This window comes from Cebus imitator, unplaced genomic scaffold (assembly GCF_001604975.1).
Source record: "Cebus imitator isolate Cc_AM_T3 unplaced genomic scaffold, Cebus_imitator-1.0 Scaffold529, whole genome shotgun sequence".
Classification (NCBI taxonomy): Eukaryota; Metazoa; Chordata; class Mammalia; order Primates; family Cebidae; genus Cebus; species Cebus imitator.
In genome coordinates, this window is record NW_016107844.1 from 1,172,526 (window position 1) to 1,200,123 (window position 27,598).

Below are 27,598 nucleotides of genomic sequence, written 5' to 3' on the forward strand. Positions count from 1 at the left end.
AAGGAAAGAAGGAAAGAAGGAAAGAAGGAAAGAAAGAAAGAAGGAAAGAAAAGGAAGGAAGGAAGGAAGGAAGGAAGGAAGGAAGGAAGGAAGGAAGGAAGGAAGGAAGGAAGGAATTAGTTACTGGTTACAATATCAATACAGAAAAATCAATTTTATCATACACAGAAATAGTGGTAAAATAAATAAATTTAAAGATAACATTTAGAATACAAGTGTCTAGGAATAAATATAACAAAAGATACACAAGAGAAATCATAAAATTTTATGAAAGCGATTAAAGAAAACTTAAATGAATGGAGAATATACCAAGCACTCAGGTTAGAAGATATAATAAAGATATCAATTATGATTCATAGAAGATTAAAGGAGAGAAGGGAGGAAGCTTTGCTATGAGATATCAATAATTTGCTTGCCAGGAACAGAATGACAAATATTCATGTTCTCACTTATTTGTGGGATCTAAAAAAAACAAAACAACTGGACTCAGGAAGCTAGAGAGTAGGATGGTTACCAGAGGCTGGGAGGGGCGGTGGGAACTGAGGGTGGAGGCAAGCGGGAGTAGTTAATGGATATGAAAAAAATAGAATAAGACCTAGTATTTGATAGCAGAGCAGGGCGACAATAGTCAAAATAATTGTACATTTTAAAATAATCAAAAGAATGTAATAGAATGTAACACAAAGGATAAATGCTTGAGGGGATGGATACCCCCTTTTCCATGATGTGATTATTCTGCATTGCACGCCTGTGTCAAAATATTTCATGTACTCCATAAATATATAACACCTACTATGTACTCACAAAAATTAAAAATGAAAATGAAATAAAAAAATTTTTTAAAGAATGTTATCAACAACTAGGCAACCTGATGGGAAAATGAGATAAAGACTAATAGTTCACAAATAGGGTATCCAAATGACCAATAAATATAAGATGCTCATTAGTTATTAAAGAAGTCATTATACAGCCAAAAATAATTAAACACAGCATAGTATTTACACTTCAGACAAAAAGACAGTGAAACAGAATAGAGGGCCTGAAATGTACCTCACATATATGGAAATGTGATTTATAACACAGGATATACTACAGAGCATTTGGGAAAGAGCAAACTTTTTAATAATTAGCCTGGATCAACTGGCTACCAATGCTCAGATTAAATCGAAATTAGATCTCTACCTCATACCACACACAAAAACCCAATTAAAGATCTAAAAAGTGGCTGGGTGCAATAGCTCACACCTGTAATCCCAGCACTTTGGGAGGCTAAGGTGTGCAGATCACCTGAGGTCAGGAGTTCAAGACCAGCCTGACCAACATGGCAAAACCCCGTCTCTACTAAAAATACAAAAATTAGCTGGGTGTGGCGGTGAGCTCCTGTAATCCCAGCTACGTGGGAAGCTGAGACAGGAGAATCGCTTAAACCCAGGAGGCGCAGGTTGCAGTGAGCCGAGATCAAGTCACTGCACTCCAGCCTGGGCAACATGGCAAGACTCTGTCTCAAAAAAAAAATCACCTAAAAAGCAAATCTATAATACAAGAGATGTCTCTTCATAATCTTGAATTGGGAAGGATTTATTGAACAAGACACAAAAAGCATCAACCGTTAAGACTGATAAAATAAGCTCTATGAAAATTAAAAACACATATGCCTAAAATACATTAAGAATTTGGTCAAAATATTAGGCAACCTGGTGAAAAAATGAGAGAATGATTTAATAGACATTTTTACAAGTAAGATATGCAAAAGACCAACAGATACAAGATAAGATGCTTAAGCTCATTAGTCACTAAAGAAGTTACAACTATAAGAAGATGTCAATATCCGCTGATCAAATTGGCAAAAATCTAAAAGTCTCATAACATAATGAGATGGCAAATAGGAACTCTCCTACAGTGCTGTCTGCCAAGATAGTATAGCATTCTGAAAAACAATGTAGCATTATCTACTTATGCTAAACAATCTATTAAAGCTAATACACCTTCTAACTCAGCAGTTATACTCCTAGGTATAAATCCATCAGAAATCCAAAATGCATGCACATATCCACACATGAATGTTCAAAGCATCATTCCAATTGATCAACTTCAATTTCTGAAAAATCTAAATAACTACATGAGACATACTTCCCCTTAATTTTCAGTTGACTGATTCTTTTTTTTACCTGTAATGCAGCCTTGTGTCAGCATTTAAGGGCAGAAAAGAGGTGAGTGGTCATAATGAGCAAAAAAAGCATTATTTTCTTTAAAAGAAAATCGTTGATTATTTAAAATCAAGTAAGTTATTCTTAGAGTTAATAATTTACCATTTTTGCAAGGAACTGTGTTCACAATAGGAAAAGATATTAAAAGATGCATGTTTATTAAATAATTCAATTTAAGGAAATATTCATGTATTTCTACAAATACCATGTTATCTCATTTTAATTAAAAACAATTGGCCCCAATTTTTAACAATCTTTTCATGATCATATCATTAAAACTATCTACCCATCAAAACATCACGCTGTACACAACTAATTATATAAAATTTTTATTTGTCAACTTAAAAAAACAATTACCAAAACAAAAGTTAATCTAACTTTAAACAAAACAAAATAAAACGTGGAGTTTGCCTCATCTGACACTAACTAGAAAGTAACTATTTTAAAGATGGTCTTGTAGAAAATCTTTCCCTTTTTCATACTATTTTTCTATGAGCATTAATAATCCATCATCAATTAAATTTTTCTTACTTTTATCACTGATTTTTTCATTTTTTCCACTGACATCTTCTACGTCAGATATAGTTTACTAGTACTTTAAATTCTAAAGCCATCAAAAAGTTGATTTTACTGCTCAATACCAAGAAATCAGATTTCTTAAAGCAATGCCAGAAGGCATCTTGTACATACTTACATTTCTATACTCAACTTCAACTCCTTCCTTTTATTTTCAGATAATTACATAAAAGGTATCACTGACCACATATAAGAAAATATTATTAGGTTGAGTTGCAGGCATGTCACATTCAACTCTTTTAGTAAGAGGAAATAAAAACTGGTTTAATATTTGAGTTTTCATTTTTAAAAACTTTTTTTTTCCAAAGTAAGTTTAGCTAGGCTTAGGCAATTTAACAGGCAATGCAAGTGAAGTTTTAGCAGCACATGAAAGAGAGGAAAGGCTGCCTGACAGGGACTGCAGTTGTAAAGTCTGTAAGAGCAAGCACACATGTTGACACTAAGGTGCATCACCCCCAACTCGCCCCGCAACACACAGACATGGACACACAATTTTACAGGGAGTTGGTAGTATCCTAAATGAAATTATGATAGTGTTTTAAATTCTAACTAAAAGCCACTTTTAGCTTAGTTAAAGCCCTAAGTTCAAGTTTTCATAAACTAGTTCGAGGAGCATGGCTTTCAAATGTTTTGATCTGAAAAAATAACAATATACATACCTTAATATCTGAAGAATATTTTGCTCTTCAAAAACAGAGGAGAAATTTATCTGCACAATTTAATTATTAAAACAACTCAAAAGGATTTGTTCCAATATAATGAAACCTTGCATAAACCAACAACCAAGCAATTGTATAAAACTGAATTAATTTTTAATTTTTCCCCTGAGGTACCTTTTGTTGAATGGTGGAATGTTTTTGCTCCATTTCTCTTTTCTCCTTTGCTGCATCCACAACCAGTCGATCCAACTGTAAAAAGGGAAAAAGAGAAAACTGTAGACTTAAAAAAAGGTATGGATTATTTTTTCAAATCATATTCCAAATCATTTCACAGATAAATATCATTTAAAAATCACTCCATTCAAGCTTATTTAAAAAGGTTTCAGCTAAACTTTGAAGTAGAAGTTCATATTTTTTTCTGCTATCAAGTTCTCTCTGAGAAGATCCAAACCTCCACTAGAAAAAACATTTCCAAGAATAGTCATGGTGCCACTACATATAGAGGTCTTATCACAGGTATTGCGATGATACACGTTCAATCCTTGAAGAAGGAAAATGACTCTAGCTGAAGCTGCCTGCTGACCCACTAAGCAAATTCTGGTACTTAAAAGAAACAAAGAAAAAAAAAGAAACAAAGAAGACACTGGTGACTTATTTCTCAAATAGCAAAAAGTAGTGCAGCTAAACTAGTGCTAAACCAGCTAAACCAGCTCTCACAAATTCACTCTAACAGCTACTTCCAATCATTCAATATCCCTCTTCATGTTTTCAGGTTGGCTCCCTAATATTATAATCAAATCTCAAAAGAAGAAAAAATAATTCACCAGATAAAAGAAAAAGCTTAAAAAAAATAGTAATCATTCATAAGACCAAGGTAAGAAATCAGCAATCTTAAGGATCATTTTTAAAAGCTCAAAAAACTTAGTGTAAGATTATAAAATCCATTTCTTTCTTGTTCCTTTGCTTTAGAAAGGATGATTTTCCTTTCCATCATAAAGGAAGTATTTGATTTCCAGTAAGATGTGATGAGAATCACACCTGCTTCCTAAAATCCTATTTGCTAAGCTAACAATAACTGGGTTATATATTATTGTGTGGGTTTCATTGTTTAGACTATGATGATGCCTTTCGAACTCTGAACCTCCACCACCTCTAAATGATTAACACATGTTCGATAAACGAATAAATTAAAACATACATATCAGATCAGCAGGAATATGATAAAGATAAGCATTAAATGTCTAAACATTGTAAGCTGTATCTTTTAAAAGCTACATTTTTAAAAAGTCTTGGTCACAGATAATATTACTGAATAATAAAGAGTAACAAAAAAAAATACCCAGAACAGAAATGAAACAGAACTATCACTATCATAAAGTACCTGATATAGGTGGCAACTACACTATTCTACTTTAGGATCTAATACATACATACCTTAGGGACATGCAGCATTGATTTAGTGGGTAAAGCTGTACATGTTGCACTAGGAAAACATACCCTCACAACAGCTTCTTATGCAGAATGAGTGGACTGAGCATCCTATGGTTTTTATGGCTCTAATTGTGTGGCATATAAATATTATTCATTCATTCATTCACACTGAAGTACAGTACGAGGTAAGCCCCAAATTCAAAATATTTACAAATATGCATGCATATACTTTGCATATGAATTCTGCAATGTAGGTGATGGTTTACTACCTAATTGGTAATAAATGTCTCTTGCATCTCTAACCCCACTGTTATTACAACAGAAAAATAGGGACAATTCCCCCTCTCTTATGGGGAAAAAATATAAAGAAAACGTGTCTTTCACGATGGGGGGAGTTTGAGGAGAGGCATGAATTGAGGAAATGTGAAGACTGGCAGAGTCTTATCTTCTAGACACCAGGAAATGTATCAGGAAGATAACTTGGAGCAGAGAAAAGTCTGTGTTAGTATTGGACATTATGAATTTTAATAGGTACCTATAACTAAGCAGGTATCCCTGGTCCCTCTTCGTTTTCAATCCCTTCCACTCCCACCAATCTCAGACATCATCACTTCTCTTTCTCCTTTTCAACTTCTCCCTGTTGAACTAGGCCCATTCCCATCTGTTTTTAAGTTGATGCAAATCCTTCTACCTTAATAAAACCTCTAACCCATACTCTTCTTCCAGCTACCACATTCCTTCCCTCTTTCCTTCATAACACAACTTCTTTAAAATATTGCCACCTTCTAAACTTGCCCATTTCATATTCATCTACCCACTGTAATTCAACTTCTACTGCTTGAGTCCCCAACTTCATGGAAACAGCATCTCTCACAGAGGTAACAACTTTTTGCTGCTAAATCCAACAGGTATTTCTCAGTCCTAGGTTTACTTAACTTTCTAATAATTAAAGCTGATAACCACTCCTTCCCTTTGAAACACTGTTCCTGGCCTATGATGCCAGTCTCCTATTTTTCCACTTCCTTGCTCATCTACATCCTCACACAGCTTCTCTTACGCAGCCATCTCAAAAATCAGTCCTTCTTAGGTCCCTATTCCAAGTCAGCTTCTCTTTTTACTCAATACCAGGGGACCTCAACCTTAACTTACAAAATAAAAATCTTCACAATGTCTATGCACCTAGATTTTTTTTTAAGTAGCTCTATGGGGCCAGGTGTGTTGGCTCATGACCGTCATCCCAGCACTTTGGGAGGTCAGGAGATGGAGATCCTGCCTAAGATGGTAAAAACCTGTCTCTACTAAAAATACAAAAAATTATCCAGGTGTGGTGGCACATGCCTATAGTCCCAGCTACTCAGGAGGCTAAGGCAGGAGAATGCTTGAACCTGGGAGGCGGAGGTTGTGGTGAGCCGAGATCACACCACTGTACTCTAGCCAGGGAGACAGAGTGAGACTCCATCTCAAAAAATAAACAAAAATAAATAAATAAAATAGCTCTATGGGTCAGGTGCAGTGGCTCACATCTATAATCCCAGCACTTTGGGAGGCCCTGGTGGGCAGATCACGAGGTCAGGAGTTCCAGACCAGCCTGGCCAACATGGTGAAACCTCATCTCTATTAAAAATAAAAAAATTAGCCAGGCATAGTGGCATGCGCCTGTAGTCCCAGCTACTCAGGAGGCTGAGGCAGGAGAATCGCTGGAACCCAGGAGGCGGACGTTATGGTGAGCCGAGATCGCACCACTGCCTGTCCACCAGAATGAGACTCCGTCAAAAAAAAGAAAAAAAAATTTTAGAAAAAAAGCTCTATGATTCAGAGATATCTAACTCACCTCCCATCAACTCACCCACTCTTGTGATTGCAATCAGCAACTATATGCTACTGACTCAGTGTATGTCCCTCTCTTGAGCTCCATACACAACCACTTACACATCTTATCCTCACAAATTAATATATCTGTCAACTCCTCATGCCCTTCCACCCTCGAACTGACTGTATCTTAACGCTCAAATCTAACCATTTCTATCTCTACTGCCATGTAGTTAGTTTCAGATGCCATTATCTACTAATTACGAAAAGAATATCGTAACAGGCCACCTCCAACCCGGCCATCTTATCCACTAGGCACTACAGGGTCTGTGGCTTAGATGTTGTTTTCCAAGGACCTGCAACTTTATTTGAGATCTAGAGTAGGAGAAAACCTATAAAACTAAAATGATTAAATGTCTTAAAAATACATAAGTATTTCAGCTAGTCAACTGCAACTGAACTCATACTGCTTTTATAAATTATGCTGAATGTGAGAGGGCAATCTAACATTTGATAGTATTATGAGGATGTCTAAAACCTAGGAAGGTCTTTCCTTCCCCCCAAGTCTGGCTTACATGTCCTGTCTAAATGTTCCGAACACTTTGAACCTTTCCGATATGATGGAAAAGGCCAGCTGTCCCTCAATTTCTATTTTCTCCTTCTTCCTTAAGAATGGACCCCCTAAATTTTAGCAGGTCACGTGGCTACCTGGTATTAAAGTTAATGTCCCTTTCAACTATTGTGACCCTGTGACTAAGCACTTGGCATTGGATATACTTAGAAGTAATATGTACAATTTCTAGGAAATGTGTTTAAAGAGAGAAAATGTATCTTTCATTCTTCTCTCCTTCTTCCTATTAGCTGTAATTTGGGTATAATAGCTAGTGACTTGATTAGCCACTTTGAACGATGAGTTAGAATAAAAAAAAATATGCCTGCATTCCTGCTAACCAAGTAGCCACTATACCATGCATTTGACTTTACATAAGAGAAATAAAACTCTATTTTCAGCTACTAGTATTGTCAGTTTTCTATTATTTGCAAGCAAACCTAATCCCAACTGTTACACCCACATAAGGTATTCAGCACAGAGATTACCAGTGTGGTGACTTGTTGGTTTCTCCTGAGAGACTAAGTTCTGCCAAGGCAGAAAACAGAATTCATGTAATCCATGGCATACACACATACACACACCACACCTGACATACACTCTGGTCAGTAAATTCAATTCCCATTCCACTCTTAACTTTTTCCTTGAACTCTATTTTTCTTTTTTTTCCTTTTTTTGAGACCGGTTCCCTTTGTCACTCAGGCTGGAGTCCAATGGCCCAATCTTGGCTCACTGTGAACTCCGCCTCTCAGGCTCGAGCAGTTCTCCTGCATCAGCCTCTGGAGTAACTGGGATTACAGGCATACACCACCACACCTGGCTAATTTTTTAATTTTTTTTTTAATTTTTATTTTCCCCTCAACCATTTAAAAATGCAACCAAGCACCTTAAAGTGTACAAAACAGGTGGCTGAACAGGCTAGTTTGCCAGTTAGCCCCTGTTCTAGCTACCAGGGAGTTTACCATTCATCCCAAGAGACTTGGCTCTCTTTATCTACTGAGACAAAGTTGCTTCCAACTGAATGAGTCTATTTTTATTCTCTGGGTAGACTCTTCCAGTTAACTACTTCCGTTGTAGATGGTGAAATGTGTAAGGCTCCACTTCAGATGTTGGCACTGCTATGAGGATGGTCTTTCCCTTTATTGCAAATCACAATCAAAACCTTTGATTCTTTTTTACATTCCAGTCCCAGAAGTAGTTTCATAGAGGTTAATTGATGAGTCTTAATTCTTTCTAGTAGCTTACAACCAGTCTCTAGCTTCTCCAGGAACACTACAGGATGAATTTGGTTTAAATATATATTAAACTACAAAGCATTCTCTCGAATGAGTTTAAATGCATTTTATTTTTAGACAACCTACATGACATGTTTTTCTTAAAAACAATGCCTCCACTCCAAATAAATCATGGTCAAAATAAATAAAGAGCTCAAGATGACATCAGTCCCCTTTCTCTTAAGTCCTGGTGCTTTGTGGATGACAAGCAGAAGCCAGTTACAATGACAGGTGATAGATCGGAAGTAACTGCCAATTATGTTAACATTTTTCCATTTCCAAATCATCCTTAAAGAAAATCATATATGGGGTCACACCATCCTCACAGTAGTCCAATACCATGCCATCTGGATTCATGTTTTCACCAATAAAGAATTGGTAGTTTTTGAAATTAGCAAAGATGTGCTTGCTTTGTTCTACAGCCTTTGTCATAAAAGGTTTTACTCTTTCTGGTCTCTGTTCAAGTTTGCCTTTAATTGATTTCATGTAATCTTTGATGTACTTCTTGCAGGCTTCTTTTGTGGAATGTGTTTCCTGCAGGTGATGGTTCATGACAATATCGACACCAGTGATTACTGTGCTTTCCGTACATTCGCCCTCAGGGCCTTCCGCGGAGGCATTTCCACCAATAATCGAACCATCAATGTTACCTTCTTTCCTACTGACCATCTTCCTCTCCACCTCCAGGCACAGCCCTTCAGCGATCTCCCGGATCTTGTATATTTCAGAGAACATCTCAATGTGGCTGATGAGGTACTGGTAAATAATCATGATGGCGGCTGAAGGGAGACCACGGTGGCGCTAGGTTAGCAGGAGCCCAAAGCTCTGAGGGAGAGCGACGTAGGCAGAGCGGCACTCGGTGGGGAGTGGGGAGCCGGCGGAAAAGCTAATTTTTCTATTTTTAGCAGAGACAGGGTTTCACCATGTTGGCCAGGCTGGTCTCAAACTCCTGGCCTCAAGTAATCTGCACGCCTCAGCCTCCCAAAGTGCTGGAATTATAGGCATGAGCCATGGCGCCTGGCCTAAACTCTGTATTTCATCATTAATCCCCTTCTTTTTAAAACTAAACTGAAACATCTTGAGAAAGAAAATCACCTAAGAACACTGTTAAATTGAGAATGTTTCTCAATAAAAAACAATATCCCCAGAACAGATCTAATATAAAGTTCTGATCAGCTATGTAAAAATAATTTGAACATAATGAAATTTTTATATTTATAAAATTTGTATATATGTAGAGAACTATACATAGCCACAGATAGCCACATGTGACTGTATGAAATGAAAAGTACCCAAGAGCTCTGTAACTTTAAGATTCTAAATGTTTTTTATTCAAATAGCAAGATACCATTTTTTGGAAAATAAAAAAGAGGTATAACTCAAATAAAAAGCAAATTGGAACAATAACTCAATTATCCAAATGTAAGACATTTAAAAATAAGTCCAGTTATGTAGACTGCAGAACAAACACTTTGTTTTTAAATTCTCCTTTTCAATACCTTCATATACAATCTATACCATAAAGTTCTTTTTACCGTTGATTTCACTTTTGGGTATACTCAAACAGCAAACATTTGGGAATTTAACCCATATATAAATCTGCTGTAGCATTAAAATTCATTCTTCATTAAGTAAATGAAATGTCAAGTCCTCCTGATACGGTTTGGCTGTGTCCCCACCCAAAATCTCATCTTGAGTTATAATCTCCATAATCCTCATGTGTCAAGAGGAGGTAACTAAATCATGGGGGCAGTTTCCCCCATGCTGGTTCTCGTGACAGTAAGTGAGTTCTCACGAAATCTGATGGTTTTATAACTGTTTGGTAGTTTCTCCTGCGTTCATTCTCCCCACTACTACCTTGTGAAGAAGGTGCCTTGCTTTCTCTTTGCCTTCTGCCATGATTGTAAATTTCCTGGGGCATCCCAAGTCATGTAGAACTGTGCGTCAATTAGACCTTTCCTTTCTAGATTACCCAGTCTGAGGCAGCTCTTTATAGCAGTGTTGAGAACAGATTAATACACCTCCAATATGCTAAATTTCTTTAAAAATACAAATATCAGTGTATAAAACTGAATTAAGAAATATAGTGCAACATTACCTGTGCACCCAGATCCTTCATGTAGGGTCCAAGTTCACTAAACAGATCATATCCTTGATGAAAGAAGGCCAAATGGGCATACATAAATGATAACATCTAATGGGGGAAAAAAAGATGAACATTTTAAAATCTAGACCTAAACATTCTGAAATATTCTATATAGACAGACAGACAGACAGACAGACAGACAGGAGAAAGGATCTTGTTTTGTTGCCCAGGCCTGGCATGCAGTGGCACAAAGAAGAGTTCAATACAACCTGAACCTCCCAGGCTCAAGAGATTCTCCCATTTCAGCTTCCTAAGTAGCTGGGACCACAGGCATGTGCCACCATACTCAGCTAATTTTTTTATTCTTTTGTAAAGACCAAGTCTCAGCACGTTACCCTGGCTGATCTTGAACTCCTGGGCTCAAGCAATCCCCCCACTTCAGCCTCTAAAAGTGCTGGCATTATAGGCATGAGCCGCCGTGCTCAGCTCATCAAACCTATTTGAAAATTAAACTGAGTCATCTGTTTTAAAAGAGTATTTCAAAAATGTTTTAAAATACAATGAAAATAAGTTTTATTTAAAAGAATTTTCCCAGTGGTTTAAAGTTTTTTTTAATGCCCCAAATTTTAATTGTTTAGAGTATATCTAGGTGATCAAAATGTATACAGCAGATTCAAATAATCCAATTTTCAGTAACTCTTTCTACATCCATTTTTATGTGCTCCTTCAACCAAGCTCACTGACAAACTTTAAATTGTAAAAAAAGACAAAAAGATAAGACAGAGGAAAATAAAGTGCTCAAAATAAAACACAAACACTTTACAGTCTCCTAGAGCACCAAGCACAATCTCAAGTAGGAGAAAGCTGGTTTTTCTCTCAAGATACCAAAATAAAATGAATCAACTGAATTTGCCAATATGGAGGTTTCTTAAGTCATACCACCAAATCTAAAAACTTAACATTAATGGGGTGAGATTTGTCCAAGTTTTATCATATTTTACCTATTTTAAACAGAAAAATCACCCTCAATTTTATTAAGTTTTTACATAAAAGGAATTCTATAATTACATGAATAATACTGAAAAAATATTCTAAACATCCATGTTATTTTTAACAAGTGGCATCTGTTCAATTTTCTGAAGTCTAAAATAGGTCATAAAGTCCTTAATACTCAAAAATCCTCCAAAAAAAAAAAAAACTATTAAAACACAGAGACAAAAGGTAAAACTCAGAAGAGGAAAATTATTCTGGAATTAGATAATGGTAATCATTGCCCAAATTTGTGAATATAATAAAAACAAATGAATTATTTAAAAAATCAATTAAAAATCTTAAAAGAGGGATGGGATTAATAGCTAGGACTATGTAAAAATATAAAACATGCCTGTACATTAAAATGCAAAACAAGCATATTAAAAGACAATGATAAACTAGGAAAAAACACATGACAAGGAGTTAACAGTCTTAAGATGTAAGAGATGTTACAAATCAACATGAAAAGACGAACACTCCAACAGAAAAAGAGACAAACGACACAGGAGGTACATAAGTGGCCAAAAAAAAAATATGGAAAAATGTTTAAACTCATTTGTATTAACGAAATGCAAAACTGAGTAATGAGATCACGCTTTCTATCCACCAAACTAGGGGGAGTTTGGGGGAGAAACTGGAATGCTCAATGTTCGTAAAATGTGGAGAAATATTCATTTTCACACAGTATTAGGGGAAATACTGTATAACCCCTGAAATTGGACAATATTTTTCCAAAGCCTAAATCCTTTAACTATGTAATCTCTAGTTTATAAATCTATCCTAAGAAAATAACAGGTTTATTCATTAGAATGATCGCAACAATGCTAGCAATGTTTTAATGTCAAAAACAAGGAAATTATTTGAATATTCATTAATAGGTGAAATTAATTTGTGGTATATCTCTTCAAGGTCAGTAAACTATGACCTGCAAACTTTATTAGGCCTCACCAGTTGTTTTTTGATAGTCCATGAGTTATTAATGGTTTTTACATCTTTAAATGATTTAAAGATAATAAAAATATATGAAATTTATATGTGAAAACTGTATGAAATTCAAATTTTTGTGTTTCTAAATAAGTTTTATTGGAACACAGCCATGACCATTCATTTACATACTGTCTTTCTCATTATAATAGCACAGTAATTCCGACAGAGACCATGAGGCCTATAAAATTCACCATATTTACTACCTGGACTTTTACAGAAAACATTTGCCAACCCCTAGTATATTCACGTGGTAGATTTCTACCTGGCCACAAAGCCATCATCTAAATAAAGGATATTTAATCACATATAACTTCGCAGTGTATTAGTGAAAAAAGAAAGTTATAAAATAGTATGGGGGAATGATTCCAATTAAAAAATATGATTTTAAAAGGCATATATCCAAGTTCATGTACATATGTACACACACACGCATGCACACACACGCACGCACATACATGCACACACACAGAAAGAGAGAAAAAGATGAAGATGTATGCCAAGATATTATTAGTGGCTCCCCCTTGGTAGCAGAATTTCTAGGTAGTTTTTATTTTTTCTTCATATACATTCTAATTTTCTACAATTAATACACATTACTGTCAATCTGGAAAACAAGAGAGGTATAAACATTATCTTTTAAAAACAGGAAGTACAATGTGTTTACCTAATAAGATATGACACAAATATATACACAAAATTTAGAAAAAAGCTAGGTGGGGACAGAATCTAAGGCAACTTAAGTATAGCCTTATGGGGGAAATGTCAGTAAATAATTCAAAGTTGAGAGATTATTACTAAGGCTATCAAAATATAAAGAGTGCTATGCTATACCACATCATGCCCTGTCCACTTCTTCATTAGTTTTGGGGTTTTTTTTGTTTTGGGGGGTTCTTTGAGGCAGAGTTTCACTCTTGTAACCCAGCTGGAGTGCAATGGTGTGATCTCGGCTCAGTGCAATCTCCGCCTCCCAGGGTCAAGTGATTCTCCTGCCTCAACCTCCAAAAGTAGATGGGATTACAGGTGCCTGCCACCATGCCCAGCTAATTTTTTTGTATTTTTAGTAGAGACGGGGTTTTACCACGTTGGACAGTCTGGTCTTGAACTCCTGGCCTCAGGTGATCCGCTCACCTTGGCCTCCCAAGGTCCTAGGATTACAGGCGTGAGCCCTGGCAACCGGCCTTCATTAGTTTTAAGATCAAAAAAAGGGCTCCTCACCAAAAAACAATCATCATGTGAGTGAAGAGGCTCAAGGAAATAAGTGATCACCAAATTTCATCCCACTGGTTTTGTAACTGCATACCAAAGAAGAAACCAAAAGACTGATCCATCCTCAACTTTAACGGAAAAATTCTCCAAATGATACTATTCATGTAAATCCTCAATCTCAAGTATTTTTAAAGTCCAAACAATGCAAAAAATTACAGAGAAAAATGTAAATATGTAGAGAGGTTGGGCAAAAATGTTTAAGGCAAAACAAGTGAGAAAAAAATCCAAAGCCTAAATGTAACAGTTTTTTATCTTCGTAACTCTCAAAACAATTCTGAAATATTCTCACAGGTTTTCACACCAAACACTTTTAGTTATTCATCAAATGGTACTGGGCATCTAGTGCATGTAAAGCAACATAAGAGTATAAAAGAAAACAAAAACGGAACAGTACACAGTCTGCCTTCACGGACCTCACAGTGTATCAACAGATATATTACACAAACAGCTATAACATGAAGGAGACAAAAAGAAGTTCAGTGCCACAAATACAAACGAAGATCAAAAAGAAGAGCAATCATAAACCTTGCCATGTATATACCAGATGCTCTTTCAACACCTAAATATGTACATTTAGTTTCATATTAAAATATTTAAAACATCATTTCAATTAATATCTTACTGATTTTAGGATTTCTGATCTCCTTTTTGATTGAAGAACATTAATCTGAGGGAAAACACATCTGGTTAATCACCCATGCATTATTTTAAAGCTAATCTATAATGTAATATTGTAAAACTTGTTTATTTTAATGGTTAATACTTTTCCAAAAAGCAAACAAAAACACAGCTCAAGTTTTTGATCCTTCGACCATCCATTTGCAAAACACAGTTAAGACAAACATTCCCATGAAATCCTCTTACATTTCTGAGCTAAAAGAAAAGCTAGTTATTTAAACTATATTAGAGTGATGGAAGTATTTTGACATCTGAAGTTCTGGGAATTCCATCTTTTTTCCCCACCCTCTTTATTCTAATTGCTCATCAATATAAATAATAAAAATATAAATAAGATCATGTTACCTCTACCATAACACCCTCCAACTTCCTACCATGGCTGGCAAGGCCCACTGTGATGTGGCCTCTACCTACTTCTTTAACCTAGCTTTCTATTACTTTCCCCCTTTCTGTGCACCAACCACAGCCCAGGACCGTGTCTACCTCAATGCCTTTGTACTGACTGTTTTGTCTACATGTTGTGACGTTCTGCTTAGATGGATACAACGCTATCTCACACCAATCAGGTCTCAACTTAAATACCACCTCCTCACAAAGGTCTACAGTAGCTTCATATGCACTGTCTAGTATACCAACCCTATTTATTTTACTCAGAACATTTATAACTACCTTATATTTTCTGATTTGTGTCTTTCCCTAACCGAAGTGTAAGTTCTAGACAGACCAGGGCCTCTGTCTTAATCCCAGCTGTAGTAGCAACACTAAGCACTCAATAAATGTTTCTTAAATAAATTAACAGATTTTGTTTTGTTTTTAGAGACAAAGTCTCACTCTGTTGCCCACTCTGGCAGGAGTGCAGTGGCATGATCAGAACTCACTGCAGCCTGAAATTCCTGGCCACGCAATCCCCCTGCCTTAGACCCCAGCAATTCTCCCATCTCAGCTTCCCAAGTAGCTGGGACTATAGGTACATAGTACCAGATCCAGCTAATTTTTTTTACTTTTCGTAAAGATAGGTTCTCATTATGTTGCACAATCTGGTCTCAAGCTCCTCAATTCAAGCAATCCTCCCACATTGCCCTCCCAAAGCACTGGGATTACAGGAATGAGCCCCTGCACCCAGCCAGATCTTAAGTAAATGTTTTAATTAGACTAAATTTACTGAAAGATCATTAAATTAAGATACTTGCCTTTGATGGGATCTCTCCCAACTCTAGAAATTCACAACAAACATTTTATTTTTGTCTGTTATTATATATCAGCTTAATGAAATAAAATGTTTATCTAAGAAAAGAATCATTCACTTTTTACCAATACTGTCAAAAGATTATATCTTTTAAATATGTTCTTCCCACTGAATTCTATATTTTATCAAATAATTTCAAAGCACTAAATAAAACATTAAAACAGGACAAGAAAAATCTAAGTAACTTTACTTAACTATAAGACTAGTTTCTGGCCAGGCATGACGGCTCATCCTTACACTTTGGGAGGCCGAGGCGGGTGAATCGCTTGAGGTCAGGAGTTTGAGACCAGCCTGGCCAACATGGTAAAATGCCATATCTACTAAAAATATAAAAATTTGCCAGGCGTGGTGGTGGGTGCCTGTAATCCCGGCTATTTGGGAGGCTGAGGCAGGAGAATCACTTAAACCCTGGGGACGGAGGTTGCAATGAGCTGGGATCACATCACTACACTCCAGCCTAGGCAACAGAGCAAGACTCCTTCTCAGAAACAAACAAACAAACAAGACTAGTTTCTTCTGCATGTATTTCAAGGCCTATTGACTTTGGAGAACTACAGTATTAACTTTCAAATGCTCTAAGTAAAGCAGAAGCTGCAAATAGCCTACTACTCAAATGTTGAATTATGTTAAAATGTCTGCTTTATATGTCTTTTTTTCTAGTTGAAAAATTTTAAATGCTATATAAAATTTTTAAATTTAAATGTTATATATAAAAATGTAAATGCTATATAAAATAGGATTTTCATATAATATTTAAATTATATTATACAGCATTTAAATTCTTGGAGGAAAAAGGTAAACTCAAATATTTAGAGAAGCATGACAAATTTCATATATTTGGATATTTATTTACTTACTATTCTCTAAAGTAGACATAAATGAAATAAAGGCCATAAAATGATGCCATAGTTCCCATCAGAAAAATCACAAACATAGTTATTTGTTGGGTGATGGGGGAAGCGGTGGTTGGGGAGGCAGTGTGAGCATTCCTAACTTACAACTATTGTATGGACACCCAAGAAAATAATGTATAAGTTTAAAGATAATGAAAATTTTAGCTAACCCTCCTAAAATAAAATTTGTAACATTAAGCCATTTGCGCTCTCAAAAAACAATTATTACATATCTATTTTCTAACCACTAAACTAGATGCTAGGGATACAATTTATAAATAGAAAAATATATAAAAATAAATATTTACAATAAACATGTAAATAGTCTAACTGCCATGTGTACAAAAATACGGCAACACAGAGAAGGCAGAGGCAAAAATAATTCCTCTGGCCTGGAGAAGTCTGAGTAACCCTGATCACAAAACAGAATGAATTAATGACAGGGCAAGTAAAAGCAATGCAAGGCAGACCAATTTTATGAGAATATCTTAATACTCCAAGCAAGAAACAATAAGACTTGGTTAGGGCTGCAGCAAGGGTGAAGAAAGAACCAATTTAAGAGGTACATAGGAGAAATTTTCAACACATTTGGCAGCTAGATGTAATGGCTTAGAGTGAGGAGAATATCTGATACAATTCTCTCATTTTGAACTACTGAAAGAGTAAAAGAGTGACACCATTCAATTAGATTGAGGGCAAAATGGAAAGAGAAGCCATTTTGGAAAATGAGAGGCTTCAATTATGAACACAATGACAACGAAGTACCTCTGTGAAAAAAATATTTGGTCACCTACCTATAACAACAGGTAGTGATTCAAGTAAGGGGTATGATGAGACTGACAGAAAACAATAACGTAAGAAAATAATAAAACCAAAGACAGGACCCTAAAAAGGAAAGTAAAAAGGCAGACAAAGGAGTGAAGCCCAAGACAGAAATGGAAAAGAAACAGAAGTTAGAAGGAAGACCTAAAAGCAGATTCAGACAAATCAAGATAAAAGATTGTTTCAAGAAGGAGGGTTATGGCCTACCACTGCAGTAAAACAGAATAGTCAAGTTGGTTAAAAACTGAATTATGTCTAGTGAATAAAACCCTTGCATGAACCATTTCAGTGGGTTAGGCAGGCTGAGTACTCATATTACAGCAGAAAATGATGTATGAATGTGAGGTAGATAATAGGACCTAGGATACAGACTACACCAGTCTAGTAACCTTTCCTCCAAAAGTAAAGTCTATTCATTTTAAAAATTTAACTTCCCACTTACTGAATAGGAACTTAATAGAAAAAAAAACTTAATTTTCTATTGTTTTGCAAAGTTACCTAAGTAATTTTTAATCACTAATTTCTATTTGGTTACTTGTATACTTTTTAAGGAAGTACTCTGTGATCATCGTGAAGTAAACAATCTCTGAGGACAGCCACTACTGTTTTGTGAAAGGAGATTTACGTAAGGTAATTCCCTAAGCTTTAAAGGTTTTTTAGGCTTTAAATTCCATGATATACAGAAACACACAATATAATATGCCTTCAGTTTTCATGTGTCTCAAGTATCTTTGGAGACTTATCACACTCACACTAGCTTCAACTATACGTTAGACTGGAAGATGACCAAGCAACTTACCAAATACAGATTTCTAGTTTTTAAAAACAGCACCTAATGCAAAAATATGATAACACTACTTCTAGAAAGAGTTTTTATTTGGCAATATAGTGAGCCTTAGTACCTCTAAGAATCTACTCTAAAGAAATAAGAAATGTAAAGACGTTATTAACACTCACAACTACTGAAAATTATATTTTCCCTATTGTCAGTAAAACTTGAACATGATAAATGCCTTTTACAGCAACTTAGATTGAACTAGGGGCCCTTATCCTAAATCAAGTAACGAAGGAATGGAAAACCAAATGCCGTATATTGTCAACTATAAGTAGGAGCTAAGTTACAGGTTCTCAGGGGCATACAGAGTGGTATAATGTACACTGAAGACTCAGAAAGGGAGAAAGTAGGAGGAAGGTGAGGGATGAAAAATGTCCTGTTGGGTACAATGTATACTACTGGAGTGACAGATACACTGAAAGCTGACACTTCATCACTATGCAGTTCATCATGTGACCAAAAATCCACTTGTACCCCTAAATTTACTGAAATAATAAATTGGTATAATAAAGGATAAACTGATATAGCAATTCCAGAGAATAAAATATAGCAACTAAAAATGCTTTTTAAACATTTTTAAATGTGGAATATAATGTTAAGAGAAAAGCCGCAGAACTCAGAACCAAAGGACTATATATCCATACACACATGGATACATGAACAGCTACACAGATGGAAATTTTCCACAAAAGATAATGTTTTAACTTTAACCTCAAAGTAAAAGTATTTATACTTCTTAGGGCAATCACTGAAAAGTAAAAACCTGTTTAGTAGGCACTGTCTGAAAACATACACAGTAAGAAAATATATACCTGAAGCACATAATCGAGGGCTATATGTCGAAAACATTTTCTTGTTGCTGTCAGAATGTTGGTGGCTTCTTCAACTTCATGTTGTTTGTTTCTTTGTACTTGGGCATTTTTTACTAACGCATTTTCTTTTTCTTCACTGACTTTTTCAAATTGCTTCTTGGCATCTTTGAATTTTCTAAGATCTCTAAAAAAAGAAAAACTTGGTGAAACTTTTATAACTTGCTTCATTAAAAAACCTTAGCAGGCTGGGCGCGGTGGCTCACACCTGTAATCCCATTACTTTGGGAGACGATGGTGGGTAGATCATGAGGTCAAGAGATCAAGACCATCCTGGCCAACATGGTGAAACCCCGTCTCTAATAAAAATACAAAAAAATAAGCTGGGCGTGGTGGCACACGCCAGTAGTTCCAGCTACTTGGGAGGCTGAGGCAGGAGAATCACTTGAACCCAGGAGGTGGAGGTTGCAAACATGAGCGACAGAGCAACACTCCATCTTGAAAAAACAAACACTTTAGTAAAGTAACATTTAGAATTTAATTCCTATGTTCCTCCATTTTTTGTTTCACCTCTCATTGAAATACATTTACCCTTCAAACTAAAACATTATATAGTTTCTCGATTTTGTATAAATCCTGAGAAAGTCAACTAAATTTCATTATTTAAATCTACATAACTTGAGGTGAAAATAAATTATCACGTTAACATTACAGAAACATGAAGGAAAAGTTAACTGTCTTTCTAAAGACAACTCCAGTGACATGTACCATTATTTCACCAAATGATTTTTAAACAGTAGTATACATAAGAATCACTATAGGGCACTTATTAAAAATGCAAATTCCAGAGTCCTTTCTGAGAGATTATAATTCTTTAGCCTTCAGGACAAATGCTAGAAAACTGAGGAGTGTAAGACACACCTTTAATTTTACTACTACGGGTGGTCTACAGACCAGACTTTAAGAAACAACATTTGTTTCTCATGCTGTGGCATGATCAGAGCTCACTACAGCCTTGAACTCCTGGGCTCAAGCAATCTACCACCTAAAGCCTTTCAAGTAGCTGGGACTATATATAGTCACATACCACCACACAAGGCCAATTTTTATTTTTTATTTCTGTGGTCTCCCATTATTCCCTAAGCTGGAACACATCAATTTCTGAAAGAATCATTGCATCAGCAAAGAGTAACAATATCCCTTTTAATAGTCTGAAAATTTGAAACACTTGGTTCATGAATGATCTTAAGTCATATAACATCCCTTTGCTTTTATTTTTCTACTACAGAGTTAGGTAAAATAACTTGAAGATAAATGATTTTATAAAAATCATAATAAAGTATATGTAAGAAATATACTCAACTCTTTGAAAGAAGCCATAAACTGTTATGTGTGCATTCTACGAAGACGCTCTGAGTGTTAATCTATTACACAGTAATTTATAAAGAATCTGGTTGGATGCAGAGGCTCATGTCTGTAATCCCAGTGTTTTGGGAGGTCAAGGTAAGAAGACTGCTTTGAGGCCAGGAGTTTGAGACTAACCTCCGCAACACAGTGAAACCTGTCTCTACAAATAATAAAAAATAAAAGATAAATTAGCCAGAAGTGATGGTGTATGCCTGTAGTCCTAACTACTCAGGAGGCTGAGACCTCACTTCAGCCCAGGAATTCGAGGTTACAGTGAGTTATGATCAAGCCACTGTACTCCAGCCTGGGTAACAGAGTCAGACTCTGTCTCTATATTAAAAAAAGAAACAAAAAAAAAAACAAAACTGTAATACATAACCTCCAGAACAACAAATTCTAACCTATTAAAACAGTGTGCTATCTTTATGAGATCTAACACCACTTTACAGCTCTATTATAATCAACTTTATCTGTAATTTTATATATTCTTAATCAGGAATCTAAAGAGAAAAACTGTATTATTAATGTGAAAAAGAAAAACTTTCCTAATACGGAAATTTCTGATTTTTTAAAATTTCTAGTTCTATTTTATTTCACAAAGAAAATGTGATGAATGTGACAGAAAATACTCATATGTAACAAAAATTATGTACTTTCATGACTCATTCTCATATATTCCATTATCTCCTCTTCAAAGAAAATGTCACATTGAAATAATGGAAAACATAGTTTCAACTACAATAACTAATAGTATTTCAACCCTTTTTGGGGTTTGCTTTGGATTGTGAAAGGCCAATTAGATTATTTACATTAAAGCAATTTTTTAAACCTATAGCTATGTATCCTAGCTAAGTATTCTCCAGAACACATATTCATGGAGTAAGTGATTCACTGAAAGACATCAAGTCTGACTTTCTTACAGAGTAATTTAGGAAGAAATGCAGCATACATTTCACAAAGCAAACAAAAACTCCAATATTTTCAATGATTCATGGTATATAATTTCTTCCAAAAGATACCAACTCCCAGATTAATCATTAACTAGTTGATTTTCTTTCCTCTTCACTGCAATTGACTTACTCTTTAACAAAGTTCTGAAGCTGTGCTTTAATTGATCTCTGAGTTTGGTCAAACAGGATCTAAAAAATAAAATGTGATATCAAGTGATTAGAAAAGTAAATAAAATAATTTTCTTACAGTGCTATAAATGTCACATCCCTTCATCAATTCTCCAATTGTAATACCACCTATATCTCTTCTTGAAGACTACAAAAGAAATAAGCATTTAAAAATGGAACCCAAAACAGATAAGCCAATTTCATCTCTCAAAAATAAAACTACTTCTATTTACAGAGAAAAACAAATCTGCTTTAATATTTAAGTAGAATGTTCAAACAGTGGGGCAACGTATTTCCTTAATTCAGGCTTTGGAAGACAACCTAAAACAGGAATACAAATTCCACTCCATACATTACAGAAATTACTTACTCCAATATATCACAGCATACCAAATGAAAACAACTCCAGAAATGCCATATACCTTAGCTGAGGCAGAGGCTACTCATTTGGGAAGACTTGGGGACTTAAATGACTATTTTGAATTCAAGTAAACATTTAGGTTAAATAACTGCTAACATTAGAGACAAGAATAAAATTTTATTCCGCCAGATAGTATTTTGCCCCATTTAAATGATGCCACATATTTAGCACAAATGGCTCTGTGTATTATAAACATCAAAATGCTTATCATGGGAATTCCACCTTTAATAATTTACAGATATACTTCATTCAGAGTTTGAAATAAAGTTAGATGAACAGGCAGAAAGATCAATATCCGAAAGAAAAATCCTCTGTTCTTCTACTAATTAAAAACAATACCACAATTTATTTATCTCCGAAGTTCTGTCTTCTGTTTTCTCCTAAATACCACATACACACATTCCACGGGAATCTGGATTTAGGGTTCGAAATCTGTCAATTTACTTCCAGAGAGAAATTAAATTTGTCTGTATTGTGTTAAACTCAAAGTACTAAACCAAAAGTAAGCAGAAGAAAGAAAATAATAAAGATCAGAGTAGAAGTCAACTAAATAGAAAACAGAAAGTTACTAGAGAAAAATCAAAGAATCCAAACATCTGGTTCTTAAAAGATTATAAAATTCATAAAGCTCAAAAGAAGACACAAATTTCAAACATTAAGGAGAGACATGTCTTTATCATGGATTGCATATATATTAAAAAGATAATCTGTGAAGCTGAGAAACAGCTGTAGGCCTATAAATTCAACGGATAAAATGGACATATTTTGTGAAAGACAAAAACTACCAAGGTTCATTCAAGAAGAAACTGATACCCTGAACAGAGTTTAGAGACAGAATCTATAGTTTAAAACCTTCCAAATCATATAAAATTAAAATTACATGTACATGAAATGTAACAATCCCAATCCTAGGTATTTGGCAAAATAAATAAATAAATAAAACTTATGTTCACACAAAAACCTGTACTGAAATGTTTATAGCAGATTCATTCCTAATTGCCAAAATAATGAAAATACCCAAATGTCTTTCAACTGGTGAATACAGAAACAAACTACAGTATATTCATATATTACTACTCAGGAATAAAAAGGAAAGATTTTTAATACATGCAACAACATAGGTGAATCTCAATGCATTTTGCTAAGTGAAACAAAATTTGTATGGCATTGAGGAAAGGGCAAGACTGAGGGGATGAAAAACAAATCAGCCATTTCCACTGATAGAAGGAGGATGGAAGGGTTGATAATGGAGCAACATGAGGGATTCTGGGAAGTTGATGAAACTGTTGTGCATCTTGATTTTGGTGTGGAGACCAAACTGTATGCAACTATCAAAACCCATAAAGTTATATGCCACAAAAAATCAATTTTGTTATATTTAAATTTAAAAATAACTTTAAAATATGAAGAATTACAGTATAAATATGAAACAACAGATTTTTAAATGAAGAAGAAACAAATAACACATTAACTAGATTAATTTAAAGGACAGACAGAGAAACATAAAACCAATGAAAAGAGAACATCCAATCTTCTCAGAAACACTAACAACATTCAAGAAAATTGACCATGTAGTAGGGTATAAAGCGAAAAGATAACATTATATTAAGTTACACTACAAAGCATTAAATAAAGAGAACTACTGAAACAGGCAACAATATAGATGAATCTCAAAAATGTTATTCCAAGCGAAAGAAGTCTCACACACACACACAGATACACATATATACAACATGATTCTATTTATGTAAAGTTACAGAAAGAGCACAACTAGTTTATGGAAGAAAATCAGAACAGGACTTGCCTTTGGGATTACGGGTTGGGACTGTCTAAGAAGTGGTATGGGAGAACTTTCTAGGTAATCGTAATGATCTGTATCTTAAAAAGGATTTGACTTACATAAGTGGATGGGCTTGCCAAAATTAACTGAATGGTACAAATAAGATTTTTTAATTTAACTGTATTTAAACTTGACCTCAGGAAATAAAATCAGGGCCAGGCATGGTGGCTCATCCCTATAATCCCAGTACTTTGGGAGCCCAAGATAGGAGGATCCCATGAGGCCAGAGTTCAAGATTAGCCTGAGCCATATGCCAAGACCCATCTTTATAATTGTTTTTTTTTTTTTTTTTTTAAATGAGCCAAGCATGGTGGCACACACTTGTAGTCCTGGCTGCTCAGGAGGCTAAGGTAAGAGAATCACTTGAGCCCAGGAGTTCAAGGTTGCAGTGAACTGTGATCATGCCACTGCACTGCAATCAACCCTCTCTCTCCTATGATAGACACAAAATGCATTGGACAAAAATCATCCATTCCTGATTTTTAAAAACTCTCAAGAATATGGGAATATAAGGTAACTCCCTCTGTCTAATAAAGAGGACATATGAAAAATATGTGTCTAACATCCTGGTTAGTGGCAAAAGGCTACTTTCACCCTCAGATCTGGAACATGGCCAGGAATGTCTACTCATCACTTCTATTCAATATTACACTAGAAATTCTAGCAATGCCATCATACAAGAAACTAAAAGCATACATATTAGTAAGGCAGAATATAACATTGTCTTTATCCACAGATATTATGGTCAGCTCTACAGATAACACTGTGGAATCTGCAGAAAAAAACTGCTAGAATAAGTGAGTTTAACAAGGTTGTAGAAAAAAATTCAAAATACAAAAATCAGTTGTATTTCCATAGATCAGCAATGACCAATTAGCAATTGAACTTTTAAAAAAATACCATTTACAATAACAAATAGAAAAAGCTTAAGGATAAATTTGACAAAAATATGCAAGACTTCACAGTGATGGCTACAAAACATGCTCAGAGAAATTAAAGAAAACGTAAATAATCAGAGAATCTTTCATGCTCTTCTTTTCCAACTTGGGTCCAGCAGAAAATGGCTCCACAAAGATGGGCGGCAAGAAGAAGAATTATTCTGCTATCAGTAAGGTGGTGACCTAAGAAGACAACATCAACATTCATGGAGTGGGCTTCAAGAGGCATGCCCCTCAGGCACTCAAAGAGATCCAGAAACTTGCCATGAAGGAGATGGAAACTCTAGATATGCACATTGACACCAGGCAAAACAAAGCTGTCAGAACCAAAGGAATAAGAAATATCCCACAGGTACCTACATGCGGTTGTCCAGAAAACATGATGAGGCTGAACATTCACCAAACAAGCTCTATGCACTGATTACCTATGTACCTGTCACCACTTTGAAAAATCTATCGAAAGTCAATGTGGACAACAAGTAACCAATCATTGTCAAAGTGATAAAATCGTACACACACAGACAAAATCATGGCCCTCTACTTTGAGAAACACATATACTGCTTGGATTAGAAGACTTATTAATAGTAAAATGTTGATTCACATCAAATTGATCTATACACACAATGCAATCCCACTCTAAATCTCAGTAAGATTTTTTTGTAGAAATTGAAAAGTTAATTATAAATGGTATATGAAAACATAAAGGACACAGAAAGCCAAAATAACTTTGAAAAAGAGGAAGAGTTAGAATACCCATACTACCTAATTTCAAGACTTACTATGAAAGCTACAGTAATCAATGCAGTGTGGTACTGTATAAAGACAGGCAAAGGCTGGGTACAATGGCTCACATCTGTAATCCCAGCACTTTGAGAGAATCACCTGAGCCCAGGAGTTGGAGACCAGCCTTGGCAACAAAGTGAGACCCCATCTCAACAAAAATTCCAAAAATTAGCCAGGCGTGGTAGCACATGCCTCTGGTCCCAGCTACTCAGGAGGCTAAAGCAGGAGGATTACTTGAGCCCAGGAGGTGGAGACTGCAGTGAGTCATTTTCATTTCACAGCACTCTAGCCTACAAAACAGAGCAAGACTGTCTCAGAAAAAAAAAGAAAGAAAAAAGACAAGCAAAAAGATCAATAAAGCAGGTATGATCCATATATATGGTCAATTTTTTTTTATATAAAAGGTGCCAATAAAGATGGGAAAATGTATAGAGCAAATGATAATGAAACAAGCTGGAGAGCAAGATGCAAAGAATTTAATAATGATAAAGAAAAAAAGAAAACTTCAACCCTTACCATGGGACATTTATAAAATTTAACTTGAAATAGATCACTGACCTAAACTTCTACAAGAAAACCCTGAGGAAAAAAAAAAAACTTGCTGAATAGGCTGAACAGGGTTAAGCAAAAATTTTTTTTTTTTTTTTTTTTTGTTTTGTTTTGTTTTTTGAGATAGCGTCTCGCTCTGTCACCAGGCTGGAGTGCAGTGGCGCAATCTTGGCTCACTGCAGCCTCCACCTCCCTGGTTCAACCAATTCTCCTACCTCAGCCTCCCGAGTAGCTGGGACTACAGGCGCGTGCCACCACACCCAGCTAATTTTTTTGCATTTTTAGTAGAGATGGGGTTTTACCATGTTGGCCAGGATGGTCTTGATCTCTTGACCTCATGATTCACCCAACTCAGCCTCCCAAAGTGCTGGAATTACAGGTGTGAGCCACCGTGCCTGGCTGCAAACATTTCTTAACAGACCACTAAAGAAAACTAGAGAAGAACAAAATCAATAAATTGACTTCATTAAAAAAAAAGTTTGATCTTTAAAACACACTGCTATAAAAATGAAGAAGGCAAGCCAAAGCAGGGAAGAAAATATCTGCAAAACATACAACAACTCAATAAACACAAAGAAATTTTTATTTTATTTATTTATTTATTTTTTGAGATGGAATCTCGCTGTTGGAATCTGCCCAGGTTGGAGTGCAGTGGCATGATCTCGGCTCACTCCAACCTCTGCCTCCTGAGTTCAAGCGATTCTTATGCCTCAGCCTCCCAAGTAGCTGGCATTACAGTTGTGTGCCACCACGCCCATCTAATTTTTGTAACTTTTAGTAGAGACGAGGTTTCACCACATTGGCCAGGCTGGTCATCAACTTGTGACCTAAAGTGATCTGCCAGCCTTGGCCTTCCAAAGGGCTAGGATTACAGGCGTGAGCCACCACACCCAGCCAACAAATCCATTTTTGTAATGAAGAAAAGACGACACTTCACCAAAGAAGATTCATAGATGGCAAATCATTATAGATTCTGGATATAAGAATATTATCAGATAAACAGTTTGCAAATATTTTCTCCCTTCTGTAGGTTGTCTGTTTACTCTGCTGACAGTTTCTTTGATTGTACAGAAACTCTTTAATTAGATCCCATTTGTCAATTTTTGCTTTTGTTGCAGTTGCTTCTAACGACTTCATCATGAAATCTTTGCCCACACCTATGTCCTGAATGTTATTGCCTTTAAAACGTAACATTACCAAAATTAAATTTTCTATACACTTGAATAGAATGAGTAGTATTTCACGAAATTAGATGTCAATAATCTGGGCTATTTACTGGTTTTGTTTTGTTTTGGAGACAGAGTCTTACTCCATCACCCAG

At 35.5% G+C, this 27,598-nt stretch overlaps 2 protein-coding genes across 11 annotated transcripts in view; both read right to left on the reverse strand.

Moving 5' to 3' along the window:
* Positions 1–27,598, reverse strand: part of ACAP2 (ArfGAP with coiled-coil, ankyrin repeat and PH domains 2) — a 166,071-nt gene that overhangs the window by 49,891 nt on the left and 88,582 nt on the right. For 6 of the 10 annotated variants that reach the window (XM_017514599.2, XM_017514601.2, XM_017514603.2 and 3 more), the window contains 6 exons: positions 21,708–21,766; positions 19,224–19,407; positions 14,560–14,604; positions 10,665–10,760; positions 3,617–3,691; positions 2,169–2,180 (listed from right to left, as the gene is read on the reverse strand). In XM_017514599.2, the coding sequence (XP_017370088.1) occupies positions 2,169–2,180; positions 3,617–3,691; positions 10,665–10,760; positions 14,560–14,604; positions 19,224–19,407; positions 21,708–21,766 (471 nt within the window). The remainder of the gene's footprint in view (positions 1–2,168; positions 2,181–3,616; positions 3,692–10,664; positions 10,761–14,559; positions 14,605–19,223; positions 19,408–21,707; positions 21,767–27,598) is intronic. The other 4 variants (XM_017514602.2, XM_017514600.2, XM_017514605.2 and 1 more) reach the window with 1 other exon arrangement.
* LOC119468913 (translationally-controlled tumor protein-like) lies at positions 8,300–14,595 on the reverse strand. The gene is made up of 3 exons (XM_037733471.1): positions 14,560–14,595; positions 10,665–10,760; positions 8,300–9,345 (listed from the first exon to the last, which is right to left on the reverse strand). Exon 3 carries the CDS (start codon positions 9,335–9,337, stop codon positions 8,828–8,830), a length of 510 nt encoding a protein of 169 aa, XP_037589399.1. The 5' UTR covers positions 9,338–9,345; positions 10,665–10,760; positions 14,560–14,595; the 3' UTR covers positions 8,300–8,827.